At 44.4% G+C, this 19,801-nt stretch overlaps 1 protein-coding gene across 1 annotated transcript in view; it reads right to left on the bottom strand.

Moving 5' to 3' along the window:
* MCUB (mitochondrial calcium uniporter dominant negative subunit beta) overlaps nucleotides 1-19,527 on the bottom strand; it is a 52,661-nt gene extending 33,134 nt beyond the window's left edge. Inside the window, exon 1 of the mRNA XM_059818219.1 lies at nucleotides 19,396-19,527. Coding sequence (XP_059674202.1) covers nucleotides 19,396-19,527 — 132 coding nt within the window. The remainder of the gene's footprint in view (nucleotides 1-19,395) is intronic.
* Nucleotides 19,528-19,801: the final 274 nt, after the last annotated feature.

Raw genomic sequence — 19,801 nt, 5'->3', positions numbered from 1 at the left:
CATGGTTAACTCTCGTTGCGTTGCGTGTCCTTCACAGTAGATTCAGATAACGCTGACAGCTAACGTGACTAATGTCACAGGATGAAGCCAGACTCAATATATACATCTAGTCACCCTAAAAGGACAGGATTCTTCTTACTACATATTTATTAGATTTCTGTCTAGCGTAGCTCTGTGTACGTCGAGTAATGAATTCCTGTCCTCTCCCAGCGAAGGGTATTTAATAGCTCAGACCATTTCACTCCTAGGAAGTCACATGTAGGATACTCAAAGTTTCCATTTCAGCCTTATCCCCAACTATATACATAGTTCTTTTCTTTTTCTATGCTTGCACCTCTCATGCCTGCTAGATTTATGAACCCCCGTTCATAAATGCAAGTTATGCATATTTAATTCTTAAATTTTTCCTCATAAATGAGTCTTCTCCCACAGCTTCTACCCATTTACACTGCTTTTGAGTTCCCTTCAATGATCAATATCTTTATGGTAACAGGAACGCTGAAGCCTAATACAATATTTCAGGTGCTGTCATACCAGCACTCTTATTCTCTTGTCCCCTGAAACAATTCCTCCCACACATGCAACACAAAATTACACTGGTCTTTCCTACCACCCTAGCATATTCACGTGGTTTCCTCATGATTAAAACCTGTTTTCAGGAGTGCCAAAATTCAGTGGGTTTCCTCCCGGGGAGGTGGGGAAGAGCACGACGAAGGTATTACACTTGCTCTTTTCCTTTTGTCTAGGAATTTTTTGTCTAGCACTGAGATACTGCCTAGTAAAATGGAATATCAAGCAACTTGTCCAGAGAAGGGCGACGAAGCTGGTGAGGGGTCTGGAGCACAAGCCTTGTGAGGAGCGGCTGAGGGAACTGGGGTTGTTCAGTCTGGAGAAGAGGAGGCTGAAGGGAGACCTTATCGCTCTCTACAACTACCTGAAAGGGGGTTGTGGTGAGGTGGGTGTTGGTCTCTTCTCCCAAGTGACTAGCGATAGGACAAGAGGAAATGGCCTCAAGTTGTGCCGGGGGGGGTTTACACTGGATATTAGGAAAGATTTCTTCACGGAAAGGGTTGTCAGACACTGGAACAGGCTGCCCAGGGAGGTGGTTGAGTCGCCATCCCTGGAGGTATTTAAAAAATGTGTGGATGAGGTGCTTAAGGACATGGTTTAGTGGTGGACTTGACACTGTTAGGTTAATGGTTAGACTTGATGATCTTAAAGGTCTTTTCCAACCTAAATGATTGTATGATTCTGTGAACTTCAAGTTTACTTTATTACAACAAAAATTACAAAATAAGTACTATGTCAATCCCCCTAAAGCCTGCCACTTTTACATTGCTCTTCAGATGCCTTTCAGATTCTCTCTCTCAACATCTATGCCATTTCACTGAGACACAAGAGGAGTTTATAGTTACTCATCTCTTTTATCAAATGGCTCTATTTTTTCAGCACCAGTGAGACAGCAAGGTCTGGAAAAAAACCACAGCAGCCACTTCAGAACTTCGTCTTGTATTCTGCATGTGCGAAACGTAAGGTACATGTTAAGCACGGTCTCTCTATTCAGTAGCACCAGCTGCAGGGTGATGTTAGCAGCTGTGTTAAGACACAGCAGGCACTGTCATACTGCCACTGCTCTTCTCCGGAGCATGGATTCCGGACCTCTGAAGGAGCATTAAGGATTTCAGTCCAGAGGGAAAAACCAGGGTGAGCATGAAGGGGGTTGTGAAGGAAGACAACACCAAATCAAGCTGGCAAACTCATGACCATGCCTGCAAAAGTGATTTATGATAAGGAGAGAGGTCTTGCATAATCACTGCACCCATTGATACAACACTAACACAAACTACCATTGGGACAGCAAGCTTGAAAGCTCCTTCCTTTCCAAAGAGCAGGCTAAAGAGAGATGAGACTGGCTACTGAACTTGCAGCTGGTAAACAGCAAAATCCGACCCCACCAAACCACGAAATTCATGTCCACTTTAACAGCCATCCTATTACAACCAGCACCTGTCCTGATACTCGCAGAAGTGAACTCCTTACACCGTGCTACACCAACACTACAGCTCAAGCAGAAACTTTGTTTTCCAGTGACTCTCAACAAATACTCAATAAATTCTAGTTTTGTTTTTTTTTCTAAAGGAACCAGACATTAATTGTCCTTGCTCAAGAAGTAGGACCCTTTGCAGCCATTTCCCTGGAGAACAATGATCTCTGCATGGTTTATTACCTTATACTGATGGGTGAAGAAAAATGAGACTTTAAGAGCAGTCTGCTTCTGGTAAATATTTAACTACTAGAATCATGCCAACATAGTTCTCAGCTTGATGCTCTTTAAGTTTACTTCAGCATCACACTTTCATCTTCCCCTATGGTCTGAAGCTGATAGCATATCATATTTAGCAACGTAAGCATACTCCCCTTCTGGGATGTGAATGGATCCTACTAATACATTACAACAGCGTATGATCTGAGGTGAACTTCAGTCACTCCTCTTATCTGTTCAGATAAGGAATCGTCTGAACGTTTGTTCTACACTTGTTGCTTTATGAGCTTCAGCTTCACAAATTAGAAAAACTTGCTCTTTTCTCAACAATTCTTATTCTCTAAAATGACTTGGAGGAGACAGAGGGGTGGCATTTCACAGCTATGGATCAACTGTTCTCCAGCTGGGTATAGACTGGGGCGGGGAAGCGCAGACATAGAAAAAGTCGTCAGCCAATTCCAAGCCCCAGCAGCTACAGGGAAAGGTCAGTAGCAAGTGTAGAGCAGCCCCAATTTATTGTATCCCCCTGGGGATGCTAAATGAGTCCTGGCCACTGTCCCAGACAGAGGGCAAGTGCTCACAGCTCCACGCAGCAAAGATTGCAGCACCTGGGTATGTCCTTCCCCAGGGATCTTGAAGGAGGGAGTGGCTGGAGTTACAACTACCACTTCTGCCTCTTTGCCTCTTTCCTTCTGTCTTGGGGCTGGTAAAATGATACTCTGTGTAGCCAGTGTGTTCGGATCTCCCTAGGAAAAAGAGTCAACCGAATCCTCTAAAGCTCTACTCCTCCTACCAGTATTCAAAACTGAAAGGGGATCACCAGAGCAGCTCACAGAAAAGAACAGGCTCTACCCAAGAAGCCCGAGAGCTGGAGTTACAGGGTCCCAATTTATAAATCTATTTGCTAAGAAAATCATGTACATTCATATTGATTAAAACGCTACAAAGGTATCAAATCCAAAGGGCCAATCTGAAGCGCAGTTCTGGACACATCTGTGGGTTTAAGCAACATTGCAATTTCTTTTTGTGTCTTTTAGGTGCCACTGCAAAGATAGGACAAAGCAGCTTTCATTCATGTCTCTGATTTGCAGCAAAACACTCTAGTTAAACCATTTTCAGCAGAAGAAATGTGGTTTTTTAATGAGAATTTAGGACATCACTTATTTCTGTAACTCCAGCACAACTGTCACCAGCACCGTTAGAAGACCAATGCCAGGACTGCAGTCCCAAATATACCTTTGGATCCATAGCAAGCAGCAGATCTCATTATTACACCAGCTGTTTCACTTCTGTATTCCACTAAGAATGCAGGACTCACTCTGCAGGCATTTTATTAGCATGAGTTAAATTTACTTCAGCATTAGTAGCAACAAAGCAGACGATTATGTTGCATTTGGCAGTGGGCGACAAAAAACAGCTTCCAGTTTGGCCTCTGCCCTTTCTACAACAGAGAGATCAGCATCCCACGGTGCTGGTGCAAAAAGATGCGCTATGGCTAATGCTGAAGCCCATGCTGGCAGGCTGGCACAGGGCCAGCATCCCAGTGCGTTGAGAGCCATCAGCTCCCAGCTCCTGGCTCCCACAGAGCTCTACACTGAACAGCAACTGAGAGTCACTGCCTCACTTAGAGGCAAGATATCACCAATTAACTGGCTGGCAGGATCTTGGTTCTTTTAGAGACGGCACCTCTGGCTTCCACTGAGTACCTATCAGCATGCTTAACCTCTGCTACAGCAAAGAAAAAGACAATTTGACATGTTATTCTTGACAAGCTGCTCACCTTGATTCACAGCATCACCGGATAGATGTGATTAGTATCCAGCTGGCTCAACACTTGACTTAGCTCTTGCCTCACTATAATTAAGACCTTAAAGATGGAGTTATATATTTTTAAAATGTTTTCACATTAGCTCTACTAAGGCATTGTCAATATTAGAAGGAGCTTATTGATATAGCTATCATCAGGAAACATCTCGACAAAGACACAGGAGAGAGAGAGAGAGAGAGATATGGGAGTCCTTTAGCTGCTACTACTAGCTTTGAAGTGTCTAATTAAAAAAAAAAAAATCCACTCAGCTTTTCTTCCCCATTAATTATCAAGGCTATCAGCCACAATATAGAAAATAATCAATAAACAGCAAAACCTAGCGGCAATTACACAGCTAGATATTAGGTTGAGACTTCCCCGTATGTTTGTCAGAGCATCACTCCTCATACTTTTTCCTATTCCTTACAATTTTAAATATCCTACCCCAAATTAAATGTGTTAAGTATATTAATATGATGATAGCACGTTATTTGAAGTTTTTTGAGTTTAGAACTTTCAAAGTAAACAGAAAACAGCTGACTAGTAAATGCTGTAAATTAAAAACTGTGGTTACAATATTATATCTCCGATTTATGGCAATTTCAAAGTGTCCATGAAAAAGATTATGCCACTTCTACAGAGAAAGAGATTTGTAGATAGTTGCGCCAACAAAACTCTCAGAATAAAAGCATCTCATGTATGCAAAACAGGTAAATAATTACACTGATCCTTTTTCCTTTAAAGATCTTATACTAGGATTAACACCAATTCCTTGGATTTCACCAACTCAGGGATTTTGGCAAGAAAATCCCTGCTGATTACAGGTTTCAAAAGGCAGAATTCCTACCGCAGATGGAGCTGTACCAGCAAAAGTAGTCCTTTGACTAGTACGTCTCTCTTAATTTGAGCAGAGTTTGTAAATTCCACTAGCAAAACAATGTCTGCGGGAGCAGACGTTGTGTTAAATCATGCTAGTACAGATTAACTGACTCTTTCCTTATGTAGGAGAGGCTGAGCACTAAAGCTGAAAGTATTTTTAGCTTTTGAATGAGATCAAAAAATACTGATAGAAAATACCTGAAACATTATCAAGGCCATAGTCAGACTTTCTCCATTTGGAAAATTCAGTTTGATGCTGAAACTCATTCCCTTCTGAAACAACACCCTTCACGTTCAGTCAAGCCAATCTTGAATTTAGGTCAATACTGCTGACCAAGTTAAAAAAACAAATTAAAAAAGTCCAATCCCAGACTGCAAAACATATCCATCAGCTACTCACAGACACCCCCACGCTCCAAATCCTTGTGCTATTTTTTTCAGATCTTCTGTAATTGCTTGTCTACAGGATAAGAATCTCAGTTTTCATAAAAGAATGTATTATCCTCTTGCCTATGAAAAAGCTTGAAAAAACCCAACAACTATTCAAATCCATCTTAAAGGCTCAAATCCCCATGGTAGGCAAGTAAGACAGAACCATAATCTTTGTTTAGAAAATAAGCGCCTAATGTTTCTGAGAAGTTATGACATTAAGGAAAATACTCACACAAAACATTCAAGGACTGCTTGCTGTCAAGTGACTGAGCGTGGACACAGAGGACATTGCTAGAAATACAGAGGGAAGAAGTCTTCTGTACCCTATAACCTACTTTGGTTATGGAAATTTTCTGTTTTGTGTTACCCTGTGAATTTGACACTCGGACAAAAAGCCTCATCCTGAAGCAAGAGCCTGAAACAAGCTCTGGCATCACTGCTCTCTTCCCGACCCACTGAGAACGTGCACGCTAGATGCACACTGCACAGTACAGAAGGGCTTTCTGGTCCAAGTGCACCAACACACTGAGCAGCTACATGCTGCTTCCAGGATCCCAGCTAGTCTCTCCATATGGACAGTGTTTTCTGGCTATAGCAGCCCACTCCAAACGAGCCGCAGTGAAAAGCATAATCGTGCCCACAGAGCCCAATCTGCATCCAAGACCATCTGCAATATGAAATGCAGATACCCAGGACTATCAACTCACCAACCTCCTTACCGAAATGGAGGAAATAGGATCAGCCATGCTCTCGACTGGCTATTGCTTTGCTGTGAGGAAGAAAGACAGTGGGATTTGAGCTGAGTTACCCACAAATACACAGAAAAAGGATTCTTGCAAATCTTTCTCACATTATAAAACTTGCATCTTCTTGAGAAAACTGCAGTTTGGAGAAGCTGCAGTAGCTTATAGCAAACACCGTTAGGACTCAATAAGAGTTTTCCTGGAGTGCAAAACACTGTCTGAATTTTTTTCAGTGATGGCTTATTACAAGTCTAGCAAATTAGAAAAAATACCTGATTAACAACAAGTGAGCAATAGAGACTCATAACCATGTTTGCAATGTGTCATCGTGGAAGAAAATACAAGGGAAAATACAGTCACAATCTCTTCGACACCACCATATTTTGCTGCAATATGCTTTTTCAGTGTGCCAGTTGCAAGAGCGAGGATTTGATATGGATTAATAAACCTACTGAAAAACCTCGTTCCTCACTTGTTTTGTGGCTACACAGAGTATAGAGTGATCAGTCTCTGTAGGTTGTTCCCCTCGTATCTTTAGTTTCTTTCACTCTCAGAATACGATGATTGAAGTTCAGCTAAAAACCTGTCATCTGCCATATTTACCTGTTGCAGCTGAAGTCTCTGAAGCAACATGCAAACTCCTCGAATTTAAACAGAGGCATTAACTTACACTATCAAACAATAACTTAAACGAAAAGGGATAGCCTGAAAAGTCCTGCACTGATGAGGGGATATAAATACCACAGAGTGCATGTTACACCAGGCAGAGCATGCTACAATGAACCAGAAACAATGTAGACAAACTGCCCACTAAATATTGATAGTTTGGGCTAAACACAAGAATCCATCAATTCTGTGCTTGCACCATTGCCTTTGAATAAACGTTGCGGTTCAGCATTTTCCTTCCTCCAAATATGTGCTGTTGGGGTTCAACCACATTCTCCTGAACTCAGACATCAGATTTTTCTGCTTTCATCAACCGGGGGACAGGGACAGAGCATGAAAGCAGGGAACAAAACAAAACAAGTTCCTCCAACTACAGCTTCCCCCTGAAGTGGATCCCCCAAGAAGAGAAAACCACACCGCCACCCAATGCCGGTTGAGCAAGCAGCCCTGCAGCAGCACGACCCTCACCGCGCTGCAAGGCTTCGGGCTGCACCGTGCCGTCACCTCTCGAGTGCAAGAGTGGTGAGGTGCCTGGAGCAGGAGCTAGAGACAGACCGCGGGCCAACTGTGTTGGGCTGGGCCATGCGTGGTGTCAGTAACACAGAGAGATAAACTGTTTGGTTTGGGTTTTTTTCATTTTCAGTGACACACCAGTGAATTTCTAACAGCAGCAAGGGAGCCCCTCTGACACCAGCAACCACCTGATTTAAATATAAAGTCTGACCTACCATCCCAGTTTTGAGTTTGGCTACAAATGAAATAAAAAAGCAGCAGAGAAGATGGTTCCCCTGTCAGCTCCAGGCCTAGGAATAGCTGCTGGTTGACAATTTTTTTATGATGGCCGCTCCCAGAACTTTGCACTGCTTGTGCATATGGAGTATTTCAAATTTGTGTCATGGAAATACATTATTTTTCTCTTGGACACTTGCAGATAAGATTAGCCTGTGCCACAGGAGCATGCAGGGACCTGTGAACTGGCACATTGCTGCTGGCTTCTTCTAGTGGATCTCCCTGGTCTGACTGCTGTCACGAGGAGCTGTGTATTTTTCTTAAAGCTCAAGTCCTTGAGTCACGGCATCACACAACAGGCTGACCCATCATTGCAGAGCCTCATCCAAAATCTAGAAACTATTAGGAACACCACAAAGGCCAACAGCAGTATCGAAGGGCTTGCATTCCAATTATATGACATTCAAAATTATTAGCAGCTTATGAATAATCAACATCAGCATTTTTGTTTAAGCCTGTTAATAACTTTTCGTAGTATCTACCTTATTATGTAACTTGATGCAGTCACTTCTTGCATTAGTGATGAATATTCATAACTTGCACAAAAGCTTTTGTAATATGTCAAGAAAACCATTAACTACTGATAGTTAATGCCAAGTAAGACAAGATATGCTATAATTGTTAGCGGTAGAGTGCACAGTTAAGACCTTACTTCCCAACAACCCAAAACTGTATTTCTATTTGAATGCCAATGAGATTACAGCTTTCAGCGGCTGGCTCTGGGGAATCCCAAAGACAGTTACATCCCTGTTCACAGGAAAAGTCACATGGCCATTGCAGAAGGAAAGGTAAGAAGCTACAGTATGTGTAACATTATGAAATGTTGAAGAACAGCACCACTATGATGGTTTGCCCAGATTAAAGTCATGTCAGGGCCTGATCTATACCAAAATATATTCACTTTACACTTCCACTGCCATGAAGAACAGCTTGGGGTCAGTACTCCAAAGAGCACGCATGGTTTAACAGCTGTAATTCAGTTTTAGGGCCTGGGCTATTTGATATTGCTTTAAATTACTCCAGCTCAGTCAAATTTCCAGTGTGCTTACCATTACAGGGCACTGCAAGACCAAGCCTGCAACTTCAACCTTCAAACCGCAATCTTCTAAGCACACCTGATTTTATTACACCAGAAGGGCTACAAACACTGAGTACACACCTTTGGATTCTGAGTAAAGCACACAGACATAAATATGAACTACAGTTTCATATCCTGTAGCATGTCAAACTTTATGGCTCCAGATAAGCAATGTTATTTAAAATTACTACAATAAATACTGGGGAATGCTCTTACAACCAACAGATAAAAATGAGAATAAAGTGGTAGAAAACTCAGTGCAGAAATTTCAGTGCCTGCACATTAAATTGGGACTAGCTCCAGCTCTGCAAAAAATAGCGTTACCTGCCTTACAAGAAACTGCTTTTGACTGAAAGCCATTGCAGCTAGCTGAGAAACTACCAGTCTGAACTGACTGCAAGATAAAAGATACTGCTGTAGTGCCAATGCCTGGGAATATGTTCTGGCAGGAACCTTGTCTCAAAATTTTTATTAGACTTTTCTTGGTTTAAATGAGTTGCAACTCATCCTGCAGCAGGTCATCTCCCAAGTCAACCGAGGGCAAAACCCCTAAGAACCCCTCCTTCTGAACCTTCACAGCCTCCCTGTGCTGCGCCCGTAGCAAGGCTTACGCTTTGGATGTTACAGGGAACACACTACGGCTTCAAGAACTTTTTCAAACCAAGAAGTAAACTGCCAAAAGGTGTGCCGCAAACACAAGTAACATGACGCCCAAATAGTTCAGGACTCATTTACAAGTAGCCTTTGGGAAGGTGCTAACAAGTAGCCAGGGTATCACCAGCACCACGTAAGATTAAAAGGGAAGGTGTAAAGTAAAAGCGAAGTCCCACCTAACACAGATACAGTGTAGGGCTGAATCACGGCATTTGGTTACTGAGCACAAAAGCTCCTCACAAAAGAACCCCAAGGACTTGATTCAGTTTTCCTGTTTCAACATAATTCAGGACCATCCAGCAGTCAAATCGAAACAGGAGAAGGCAGAAGAGACACGCTTACCCTCTCGCCTCTGGCAGCAGCAGAAAACAGATTGCTCAAGATCACTAATTGCTGTGTCTCCATTCCCTCCCTCCCCAAATTTAAGAGACTTCCTGCCTTTAGCTAAAAATATTAGCAGAAGTAGTGCTCTGAAGAAACAGTTTTATTTACAGAGCTGAGGAATTCATCTCCCTCGATTCTGACAATTCATGAGCTCAGCGTAAACGTTAAATGTTGCTGTCTGTTAAGAAGCTGGTGAGTTGTTAACAACTTCCTGGTAGTTTTAGCTGGAATTTTAAAATTCTGAAAAGCTGCAGGGAGAGGGACGGGGCAGGAAAGGGCTGGTAAATTGAAGCTGATCCACTGAGAAGCTAAGATAAACTCCTAACCTTGCCATTTCATAGGTATCTGTTCTACCTAAAACACGTAGGATATACAAATCGGATACACAGCTCTTACGATACAGTTGTGAAAGATGACTGAATAGTTGAAATAGTTTCAACTATTTTGTCTGTGTTAACAGCATCAAGTATCTACCTGCGTCACCGATCAAGATCCTCGACTTCCAGCACTCAGCTGATTCAGAATTGCTAGCCTCGGGTACAGCACTCAGGACAGCAAGATCATAACTTCTCATATAGTATTTATTTTAATACAGATATATTTCTTCCACTGGGCTTATATTTTTGTAACTGTTTTCATTTTACTGCTTGCACACACTTCTTTCAGCTTCTCTCCTTGTCTGGGGCAAGGCAGAGACAGACAGTATGTACAGAAAAGGAAGCTGAACTACCTTGTGGTTATGCAGTGGGTTTGCTATCTTCTCAAACACTTTTAGACAATTTAATCCATCTTAATTTATTGCAATTAACTTAAAACTTGATTATTTGCTAAGACACTTATTCAACCGCATACCCCAGGCTAGCCAAAATCTCTGCCCCACTCCCAGCTGCATCATCACTTCAGCACGCAGGCTCTAGCTAGCTCAGCCTGGCGATTAGCCCACCGCTGCAACACTCCCCCTCCGCCCCCATCACTGCCACCCTCAGAGGCACCCCAACTGCAAACCCGTGTTTGGGCTAGGTTTGCTCCGTGGATCGGGAACCCTGTCATGACCGTGTCTCACGCGAGGGACTCCAGCCTAGAGGGACCAGCTGATGAGCAGCTGGGGCCATGGAGGTCCCTAGGAAGACTTCTAGTTAGAACAAACATGTAAAGGTGAGGGATATGTTTTATAAAGAAAGTCTTTCTTCCACAGATAGCACGATGGAATATGCTCACAGCTGTGCTGTCACAGGCGGAGAGAGGCCAGTTCAAAAAGCGAGTACAGACTATAAATAACAAACAGTTTGCATGAGAAGGTACAGAGAAGGTCAGGTCAGGTCCTAGAAAAAAGAAACCTCAAACAAAACCATAGGAACATTGTTCTGTGAACAGTATGGCATAAGCACTTCAGGTAAAATGGGCGACTGGGGTGTTGGTTGACGAGAAGCTCAACATGAGCCAGCAATGTGTGCTCGCAGCCCAGAAAGCCAACCATATCCTGGGCTGCATCAAAAGAAGTGTGACCAGCAGGTCGAAGGAGGTGATTCTCCCCCTCTACTCCGCTCTGGTGAGACCCCACCTGGAATACTGCATCCAGCTCTGGGACCCCCAACATAAGAATGACATGGACCTGTTGGAGCAAGTCCAGAGGAGGGCCACGAAGATGATCAGTGTACTGGAACACCTCTCCTATGAAGACAGGCTGAGAGTGCTGGTGTTGTTCAGCCTGGAGAAGAGAAGGCTCCGGGGAGACCTTCTAGCAGCCTTCCAGTACCTGGAGGGTGCCTACAAGAAAGCTGGAGAGGGACTTCTTACAAGGGCATGTAGTGATAGCACAAGGGGTAATGCCTTAAACTGAAAGAGGGTAGATTTAGATTAGATATTCGAAAGAAATTCTTCACCATGAGGGTGGTGAGGCAGTGGAACAGGTTGCCCAGAGAAGTTGTGGGTGCCCCAACCCTGGAAGTGTTCAAGGCCGGGTTGGACGGGGCTTTGAGCAGCCTGGTCTGGTGGAAGGTGCCCCTGCCCATGGCAGGGGGGTTGGAACTAGATGATCTTTAAGGTCCCGTCCAACCCAAACCATTCTGTGATTCTGTGACTGCACTGTATGTGGATAGCAGTTATCTTTTCCCCCGTCGCAGCACTCTGACCAAAGTGATGTCCTCACGATATTTTAAGTTTGATTTGCCAGGAAGAAGAGCAATGTAATTAATTCTTCCTCTACTTTGGCAAACATAGAAGACATTTAAAGATGCTTTTGTGATGTCTAAATCAACTTTGTGGTCTCTTAGTACACTTTTAAGTACGAATGGGGAGATACTGGGAAGATGAAATCGCTGCCTACTTTCCAGAAAACAAAACATTTCTTAAAAGAAGACAATGTATTTCTCTCCATCTGACTAGAATGTGAAGACTGAAGTAATTTTTATCTAAAATGACCAGATGGTAAATGTGAAGATAATTGCTTCAAAATTGTTTATCTGAAGTAAAAAAAAAAGTAAATTATACCTTGCCTGTGTATAATGTACTCAATTTTTCTGTCCTTTTGAAGATGCGCTGCCTGGGCTCATCATGATAAATGCAGCTTTTAAAAGGTATAAATTTCCCATTTTTACAGTAAAAATCTTTTTTCCATTTCAGTCTGAGGGAGTACTGAATGTTTCCTCACCAGTAAGGGGAGGTTGTGCTCGCCAGTCATCACGCAAGTGCAAAGCTATTTGTTTATCCACGCACGAACTGCTGACACCTGACACTTCAGCACAGGCCGCTTAGAAGAAGAATTAGTTTACGACCTACAAAAGTTACCACCTTTAACAGGCAGGCAGCCAACCCATGTTCATTTTTAACTTCTATTCCCTTCTTCAGCTGTTGTGTTACAGTAAACAGATTCATTCTAACATGAGGGATTTATTTTACTAGTGATGGACCTGACCTTCAGAGTCTAGATCCGCACTTTCCCAACACCTGGGGATCATGGACTTTGGGTCAAGCATTCCCCATAAGCCATGTATCCTCACCATGATCACGCCGCAGATTCCTCATACGCTGTATCAGTTACAAATGGGTATACAGCAGTATTTTTATAGACCAAGCCACTCTCCGCATATTGCGGGAATTAAAGAGCAGCCTGCCTGGCAAACACAAAGTATATTGGGGACAGCGTGTAAGAACACCTGCATTGGATGCAATTTCAAGACGATCCAGGACTCGTGCGTCAGCTGAGGATGGAAAAAGTCACAGCAAATAACTTGCAGGCCTGAAAACTGTCCTCCTCCTCGCCTCCCTACACAAGTTCACAGAACAAATAGCTTAATTTCATTGTTCGTTGGGCTCCTCAGATTAGCTTGGGATACCAGAAACGACACAGTGAGCAGTCATAAGACTGGCAGAAGTGACCTTATAAAAAGCCACCTCTTCCCCATGCAAACCTAATCACCAAGCTATTACTCAGTATCTTGACAGCAAGACAGAGGACAAGGCAGCAACACAGAGAACCTCCCTCTCATCTTTCTGGAAAAGAGCAAAAGAGAAGAGAAATCAAGCCAGAGCAAGAGCTGGTGTTACACGCCCTTAACAGACACACAATTAACATCATATTATAACAAGGCCCAGAAGCAACTGTGAAACACCTCTGGGCTCAGAAGAGCTTACTGCCTTCTCAGCTGGCCGTAGGAATCCCCCCGCCAATGAGCAACCCAACGAGAAATTCACCTTTGCTGCTGACTTGCAAGTATGCCATCAGGGTGAAGATGATCACAGAGAAAGCAAGCCTAACTCAAGCCCAGCTATTCCATTCATTTTCCTCCAGGTCATTTCCCCTCAAGGGGAAGGGGGGGAAAAAAAAAAAAATCAAGATTTTAATGTTTAACTAGATGTTGAGAACAGGTGTACTGTTTGCTTCCTCTCCGAAGCCAAAAATCTTACTGTATAAGAAAGACTTCAGAAGGTGAAGTCCTCACCACAAGAAAACACAAAAAACCCAAAACCCAACCAACCAAAGAAATCCGTATTTCCCTTTCCTTCCTCTCCCCTCCCTTCAGAAATTAAGATATTATAAGCTCTAAAATAGGGTCTACATTTTTGTCCTGTAAGCTTTAAAACATGATTTTAAAACAAAAATGTAGAAAGAAAAAAAAAATCATCATCAGAAGAAACTCATATTCTTAAAACATGCACTAGGTTTGTAAACAGCATTATGTACTCACCACTTTGATGATTTATGGTAAATCTTCAGAGCACCTAAGACATTTGCAAAGCAATTTTCTCTAGAAATTTCTCTAGACATCCTCTAGAGGTTTAGTATTAGTCTTTTTACAGGTACACACAAACTGAGAGTAAAGGCCTTGCCCAGAGTTCTAGAAGGAACAGTGCCAGACTTAGATGCTCCTCATCTCATGAGCAACAAAAAAATTACTCACACTTACCGCACTGTTCGTACAACTACAGCATCCACTTCAAATGCAATCCGAGCGTCATTTTCTGTCATCTACTTTATTAACCACAGAGCACCCAATACAGGTATCACTTCATGGTACGACTATTCCTAGCCCCATTCTAAATTAAAATAAATAAATAAATAATAAATAAACAATGTCACTATGGTTATCAACAAGAAGTTACATAAATTTTTATTTTCCTTTATGATAAGCCTGTTGCACATATTTGGAGTAATGTACTTCCCAACCTTTGGGAAACACAGCTTATTACTCCTATATCACATATGAGAAAGCTCTTCGGGAAGTTTCCTAAAATATTACACAGATTGTGCTATAGATAGTAATGTTAGACCAGCATTTCAGTTTTAGGGTTTCTTTACCTTTTCTGCAGTATCACACAGCCTCTACTTAGCACACAAAAGCTCCAACTTCTTTAAGCGTGTGATCCTGAAGAGCACGAAGAGACGAAGAGCTTGCGCCCTTTCCAGCTTTGCAGGAAAAATTCCTTTCTTAGGAATTGCCATATTCACACAAACACCAAAGACGTACATCTACTGACACTTACTCAGAGTAGGCAAAAAAGCATCCTAATATTGTATGCAAGGAGAACTGATTTGATCTACACATCACAATTTGCCGCTTTTCTGTCATGTGCCGCGTTGGAAAAAAACACTGACAAGTTTGGGAGGTCACACTGTTGAGGCCGGTTTCAAACACTGAGTGAGGCTGCTTATTAGAAATTTCCTAAACCTCTAACAAAATGAGTGTTTTGCAGGTAATTATACACGAACATACAAAAGTATCTCACAACCCACCAAGTCACTACAGAATCTGTGCCAGAGAGAGAAGACGCAGAAGAGCGATATATGACTACATGTAGAAGTACAAAGGATGATGAATTTCTGTGCTATATATCACATCTCTCCCCAAAAGTGTATCTATCGGAGAAAACATAGCCATTTCCCAGCTGCCAGACGAGAAGAGACAACAGCAAATGGCTAGGAGCCATTCCCAATGCCATCCTGTTATTCTGGCATGGACACAGTATCACAGGCAAATAAACAAACGTGCTGAGACAGGCACATTTCCTACAGCAAGCGCCAGAGATCTTCTAAACGGCTTTTTAAAGGCATTTAGAAATTAGTATTTGTAAGAGCGAACAGTACTTCCATAAACAGTTTAGTGGGTTGTATGTTTTTGTTGACATACGCCAGTATAAGCACAAGGTTTCTGTTTAGAAAACAAGATTTGGATCAACGAGCGAACTTTGTTGTGCAAGGCTTTCAAAGGGAAGGAAAGACGGGGGAAAACAGGCCCAGCGGCCACAAATTACTCCCAGTTCTTGGCTCCAATTAGATCTCAATTTCCCAAGGACCTGAGTAGGCTGAAAATACAATGCAGGGCCTTAAACCACATTTCTGTGAAATATTCAGCTGCACAAGACACTCAATGATAATTCACGTCTCTGTAGCTGCCTGGCATGTCCTGGGGTTGCTGCTGTGACAGAGTATCTCAGAAATCCCGACAGCAGAGTATGTGCAAAAGGGAAAGGGGCAAAATAAAAAACCCAACCGAAAAAACACATTTCCAATTAACCTGTGGCTATTAGGAGACATGTAGAACCTTGCTCATAAGACTGTATAAAACTGGAAGACAAAGGGGATAGGTATAATGCTGGGAGCATTATGGTAATTTGGGAGTAAGGAGAATAACGATAAAAACTAACAGGAAGGACAGGGAAAAAAGTCCAAGCCAGGCTGAGGAACTGGGTACTCAACAACTTATCAGCTGAAAGCATTAAAAGAAATATTTTTGACAGATATGGATGACACTGGGAACTGACAAAGAAAAAAACCCAAAATAAACCCCTCTATACTCTGCTTTCTGCAGATAAACAAAACCAATGACTCTCATACTGGCTGCAGTTTGCCACTAGGAAGAAAATTCCCCTCAGCAACAAGCATATGCGATATCCTAATCGAGGAAGAAACAAAATCCGTCATGTTTTTCACAGAAGCCTTTGCAATTTGATCTTGCCAGCTTACACACAAGCTTTCCCCTCGCCAATGTATTCCAGAAGCACAATTTTAACAGAACTTCGTACGCAAAAATGGAATGCATTCTGAATTAATGTCAAATAAACTCACGTTTTGAAAAAAATTGAAGTTTTCCCATTGTAGTTCCCTCCCTCAGACTTGTTCAAAGCAAGCCCTGCCTTTTGCAGGAGAAATGTCACCACTCCAGCACCTTCATACAGGATAGAAACAGTTTTAGCTAGAACGGGGCTGCGCGACTGCAAAGGAACCTAAGTTTAAGCTAAGAGAAACTGCATAAGCCAGGCTTCGTTTTCCACAGTTGCCTCCCATCCCAAGTGATGGAGGCATGCTGGTACAGACCTCCATAGTATGGACTAAACTGGGAATCTCATGTATACGAATGGCCATAAAAAGCAACACAGTTTTAGATCAGTTGGATTCAGAATTACAGAGAACCTAACTAGGATCATCAAAAAAAAAAAAAAAAAAAAAAAAAAATCCAGTCCCTTCAACATTTCCTGGCTTAGAAGATTTATGAATATACAAAAAAAACCCAGCAATTTTAAGCTTTGATTCTGTGTTAACACATCTGTTCTCCACTACGATATGGTGAAGGAAGCTTTTCCTCCCGGAGAGCAGTGCAAGCAGGGCATTTCTCTCAGCAAGAGCTGCGGGAGTTAAAACGTGCAAGCGAAGAGGAAGCGAAAGAGCTGGCAACCTTTAGGTTTCACCACATGCAAAATAACTGCAGCGTTACAAATCTGGGACTTTAATTTTGTTCCTCTCGGGAACAAAATTATGAGTAATGAGAAAGCCTGTCCAAAGAACACAATAGAACATGCTTCATTTAGCTTGAAAACCTAGTGCCTGCCAAAGCACTAGCCACTTAAAAAAATTAAAACAAAAGCCCACACATAACAAAAAGCTCAACTTTGCAAAATAAAGAGGAATTTGTATAAGCATTGCTCCAAAGGCAAAGCAGTTAATCACAGCCATCAGAAGAGTTGTGGATTTTGGCTAAGAGCAGAGTTGAGAAGCTAACAATTAAGGATACAGCTCTTCAGGACAGAAATCCCTGCTTTTACAGAAAAACTACTGCAAATCAGCCATTGCAGTAACAGTTCATTTGTCCCCACAGCAGTGTATTTATTTGTCGAAAACACAGCACACAAATACACTGCATACTTACACACCTGCCCATCAACACCGTAATACTTGACTATCTTGCCGTACGTGATGACTAAGGTGCTACTACCCTGCGTGGCCACTGAGCATCGCCTCCAGCTTTACAAATGGAAACCTACGGTCAACGCCCCACAAAGGTTATTTGGGCAAACTGATTCCCATCACCGAAAACGGCACAAAACAAGCTGGAGAACGTGGCCCGCGACGGCGCCAGACCATGCCAAGCGCAAAGGCAGTGAGCGACCGAGCCCTGCGTTCCTCAGCCCCACGCACACGTTCCAACCTTGCCTTCCAGAGCTAGAGGCAAAATATTTGTTCACCCAAATGGCAAGCAGCAGAGCTAGCAACGTACAACAGCAATGATAACGAAAGAAAGAAAAGGTAAACCGCTCCCAAAAACCCCAAATCAAATAACCACAACAGCGTTTGCACTGGACGAGATGTATGTAACCTGACGTTCTGTGTTACATCGAAATCTACAGAGCTAAACAACGGCGATCACAATTGGGATGTTTTTTATTTTCACTCTATTGAAATTACAGCTACAGGCCGTTCAATTAATGTTTACGAGAACAAATATTTTAACTGCCTGAACTGTTCTGCAGACGTGTAGTCAAAAAATTGAGAGGTAGCTGAAGATGAAAACAGGAAGGGGGAAATCAGTAAACGTGCTTCATTATCTGTCATGCTAGCAACTCTGTAGAAAAACTCGAACTCTGCATTGCATATATAAAAAGCATTTTATATGAATTTATTCCAAAAATTTCAACTTAAGAAAAAACCAAAATCTTGCATTAAACACTTTTCCCAATTAGAATTTTCCTCAACATTATAACATCCCTCTCCTTAACCTATTCGGTGCAAGAATTTAATTCCTGAGTCACGTCACTGTCGTGTTCCACCCCACAAAGTAACAGGGCCGATCATTTTTCTGCTCTTTTTTATAACGGCAGCGCTGCCAAAACACGAGCTTTTCCTCCTCCTCCTCCTCTCCTTTTTGGTGTCTCTTCTTGAAGCTTTATCAGCTTTCGGTTTCATTTTAGAGCCTCAGAAAAGCACGAAGCTTGCCTGCAGAGCAGTACCCTGGAGAAGTCAGAGGTGACAAACTGAATATGTAATATCACCGCGTGCTGCATGACAGCGTGAACGCTCTCCCTGAGGTGCAAGATGTTTTTAACCTCCGCATGCCCCAGTGACTTCCCTGCTGCGGGTGGGCCCGCAACGCAGGGACAGGGTGTTGCGGTGTTCCATCTTTCGCAAGCATATATAGCATCGCCGTTATTAAAAACGATAATCAAGGATTAAACTGTCTCCTCTCCCAGCGGGCAGTCGCTCAGGGCCCTACAACTGCGTTGTCCTACGTCCCGGAAGACCTTTAAAGTCATTGTGCCTTCTGGTTTTCCTTCACCCTTCCTACTCACAGGATCTCTGAGGCTTCCTAAAGTCACGAGGAGCTGGGGGGCTGCGGGGCGTCGTTATTTTTCTACGTACAAGAGAGCACGTGAGGAAAACTTTCTCTTTTTTGCCCTCCCTTTTTATTTCCCCCACTTTACAACAGCAGCCCGTGAGTCACCTACTCCTCTCCAGCCAGCCCGGAGTCGCAAAAGCAACGCCCCGCCTGAAAAACAACTGAGGAAGCTGTGAGGACGGAGGCCCCGCAGCCCGCCCCGGCCCCGCACCCGCCGCCACGGCCGCCCCCCAACCGCCGCCCTTACAGCGGCTCCTTCCCGCCCTCGCCCACGGCCGCCCCGCCCGTCCGTCACCACCGGGCAGCGACGCCCCGGGGGCCCGTCCCGCAGCCTCCCCGGGGAAGGGAGGCAGCAGCGGGAGGGCCCCGCGGCGGATCCCCGGAGCCCCTCCGCCTCCGGCCCAGCCCGGGGAACGCCGCGCCGGGGATGAACTTCCCTCAAGTTCCGTCCCTCCGCGCCCCGCCACGCCTCAGGGCGGCCCCGGGGGCGCCTCGCCGCCCGGGGGAAGGCAGGCGAGGCGCCGGCAGCCGCGAGGGGGAGTTCCGCCCCGTCCCGCCGCCAGCCTGGCCCGCGCCGCCGCTCCCCGTCTTACCTGAGGCGCTGAGGGCGGCGGGCGGCCATCCCGCCTGCCCCGCGCCTGCCCCGCGCCGCCCAGCAGCACCGGGGGCCGCCGCTTGCCCGCCGGCCAGCCGCTCCGCACCGCCCGCCCCAGCCCCGCCAGCATGGTCCTGGGCCTCCTCCTCCTCCTCCGGCGGGGACCGGGCCGCCTGCGGGCGCGCTCCGCCGCGGCGCGGCTCGGGGCGGGCGGCGCTGGCTGCCACGCCGGGTGTGGGCGAGCCCGAGCGGAGGGCGTCTCCTCCGGCGGCCACCCCGGCTTCGTGCGTTTTTCCTCTTCTCCTTCCCGCCCGCCGCCGAGGAGGGGCTGGGCTGGGCTGGGCTGGGCTGGGCTGGGCAGCTCCCCCCGTCCCGCTCGGCGGGGCGATCCCCGGGGCGGCAGC

This window comes from Gavia stellata, chromosome 5, assembly GCF_030936135.1.
Source record: "Gavia stellata isolate bGavSte3 chromosome 5, bGavSte3.hap2, whole genome shotgun sequence".
In the NCBI taxonomy this organism is placed as follows: Eukaryota; Metazoa; Chordata; class Aves; order Gaviiformes; family Gaviidae; genus Gavia; species Gavia stellata.
Note: the sequence above shows the minus strand (reverse complement) of the source record. Positions and strands in the feature narration are given on the sequence as shown.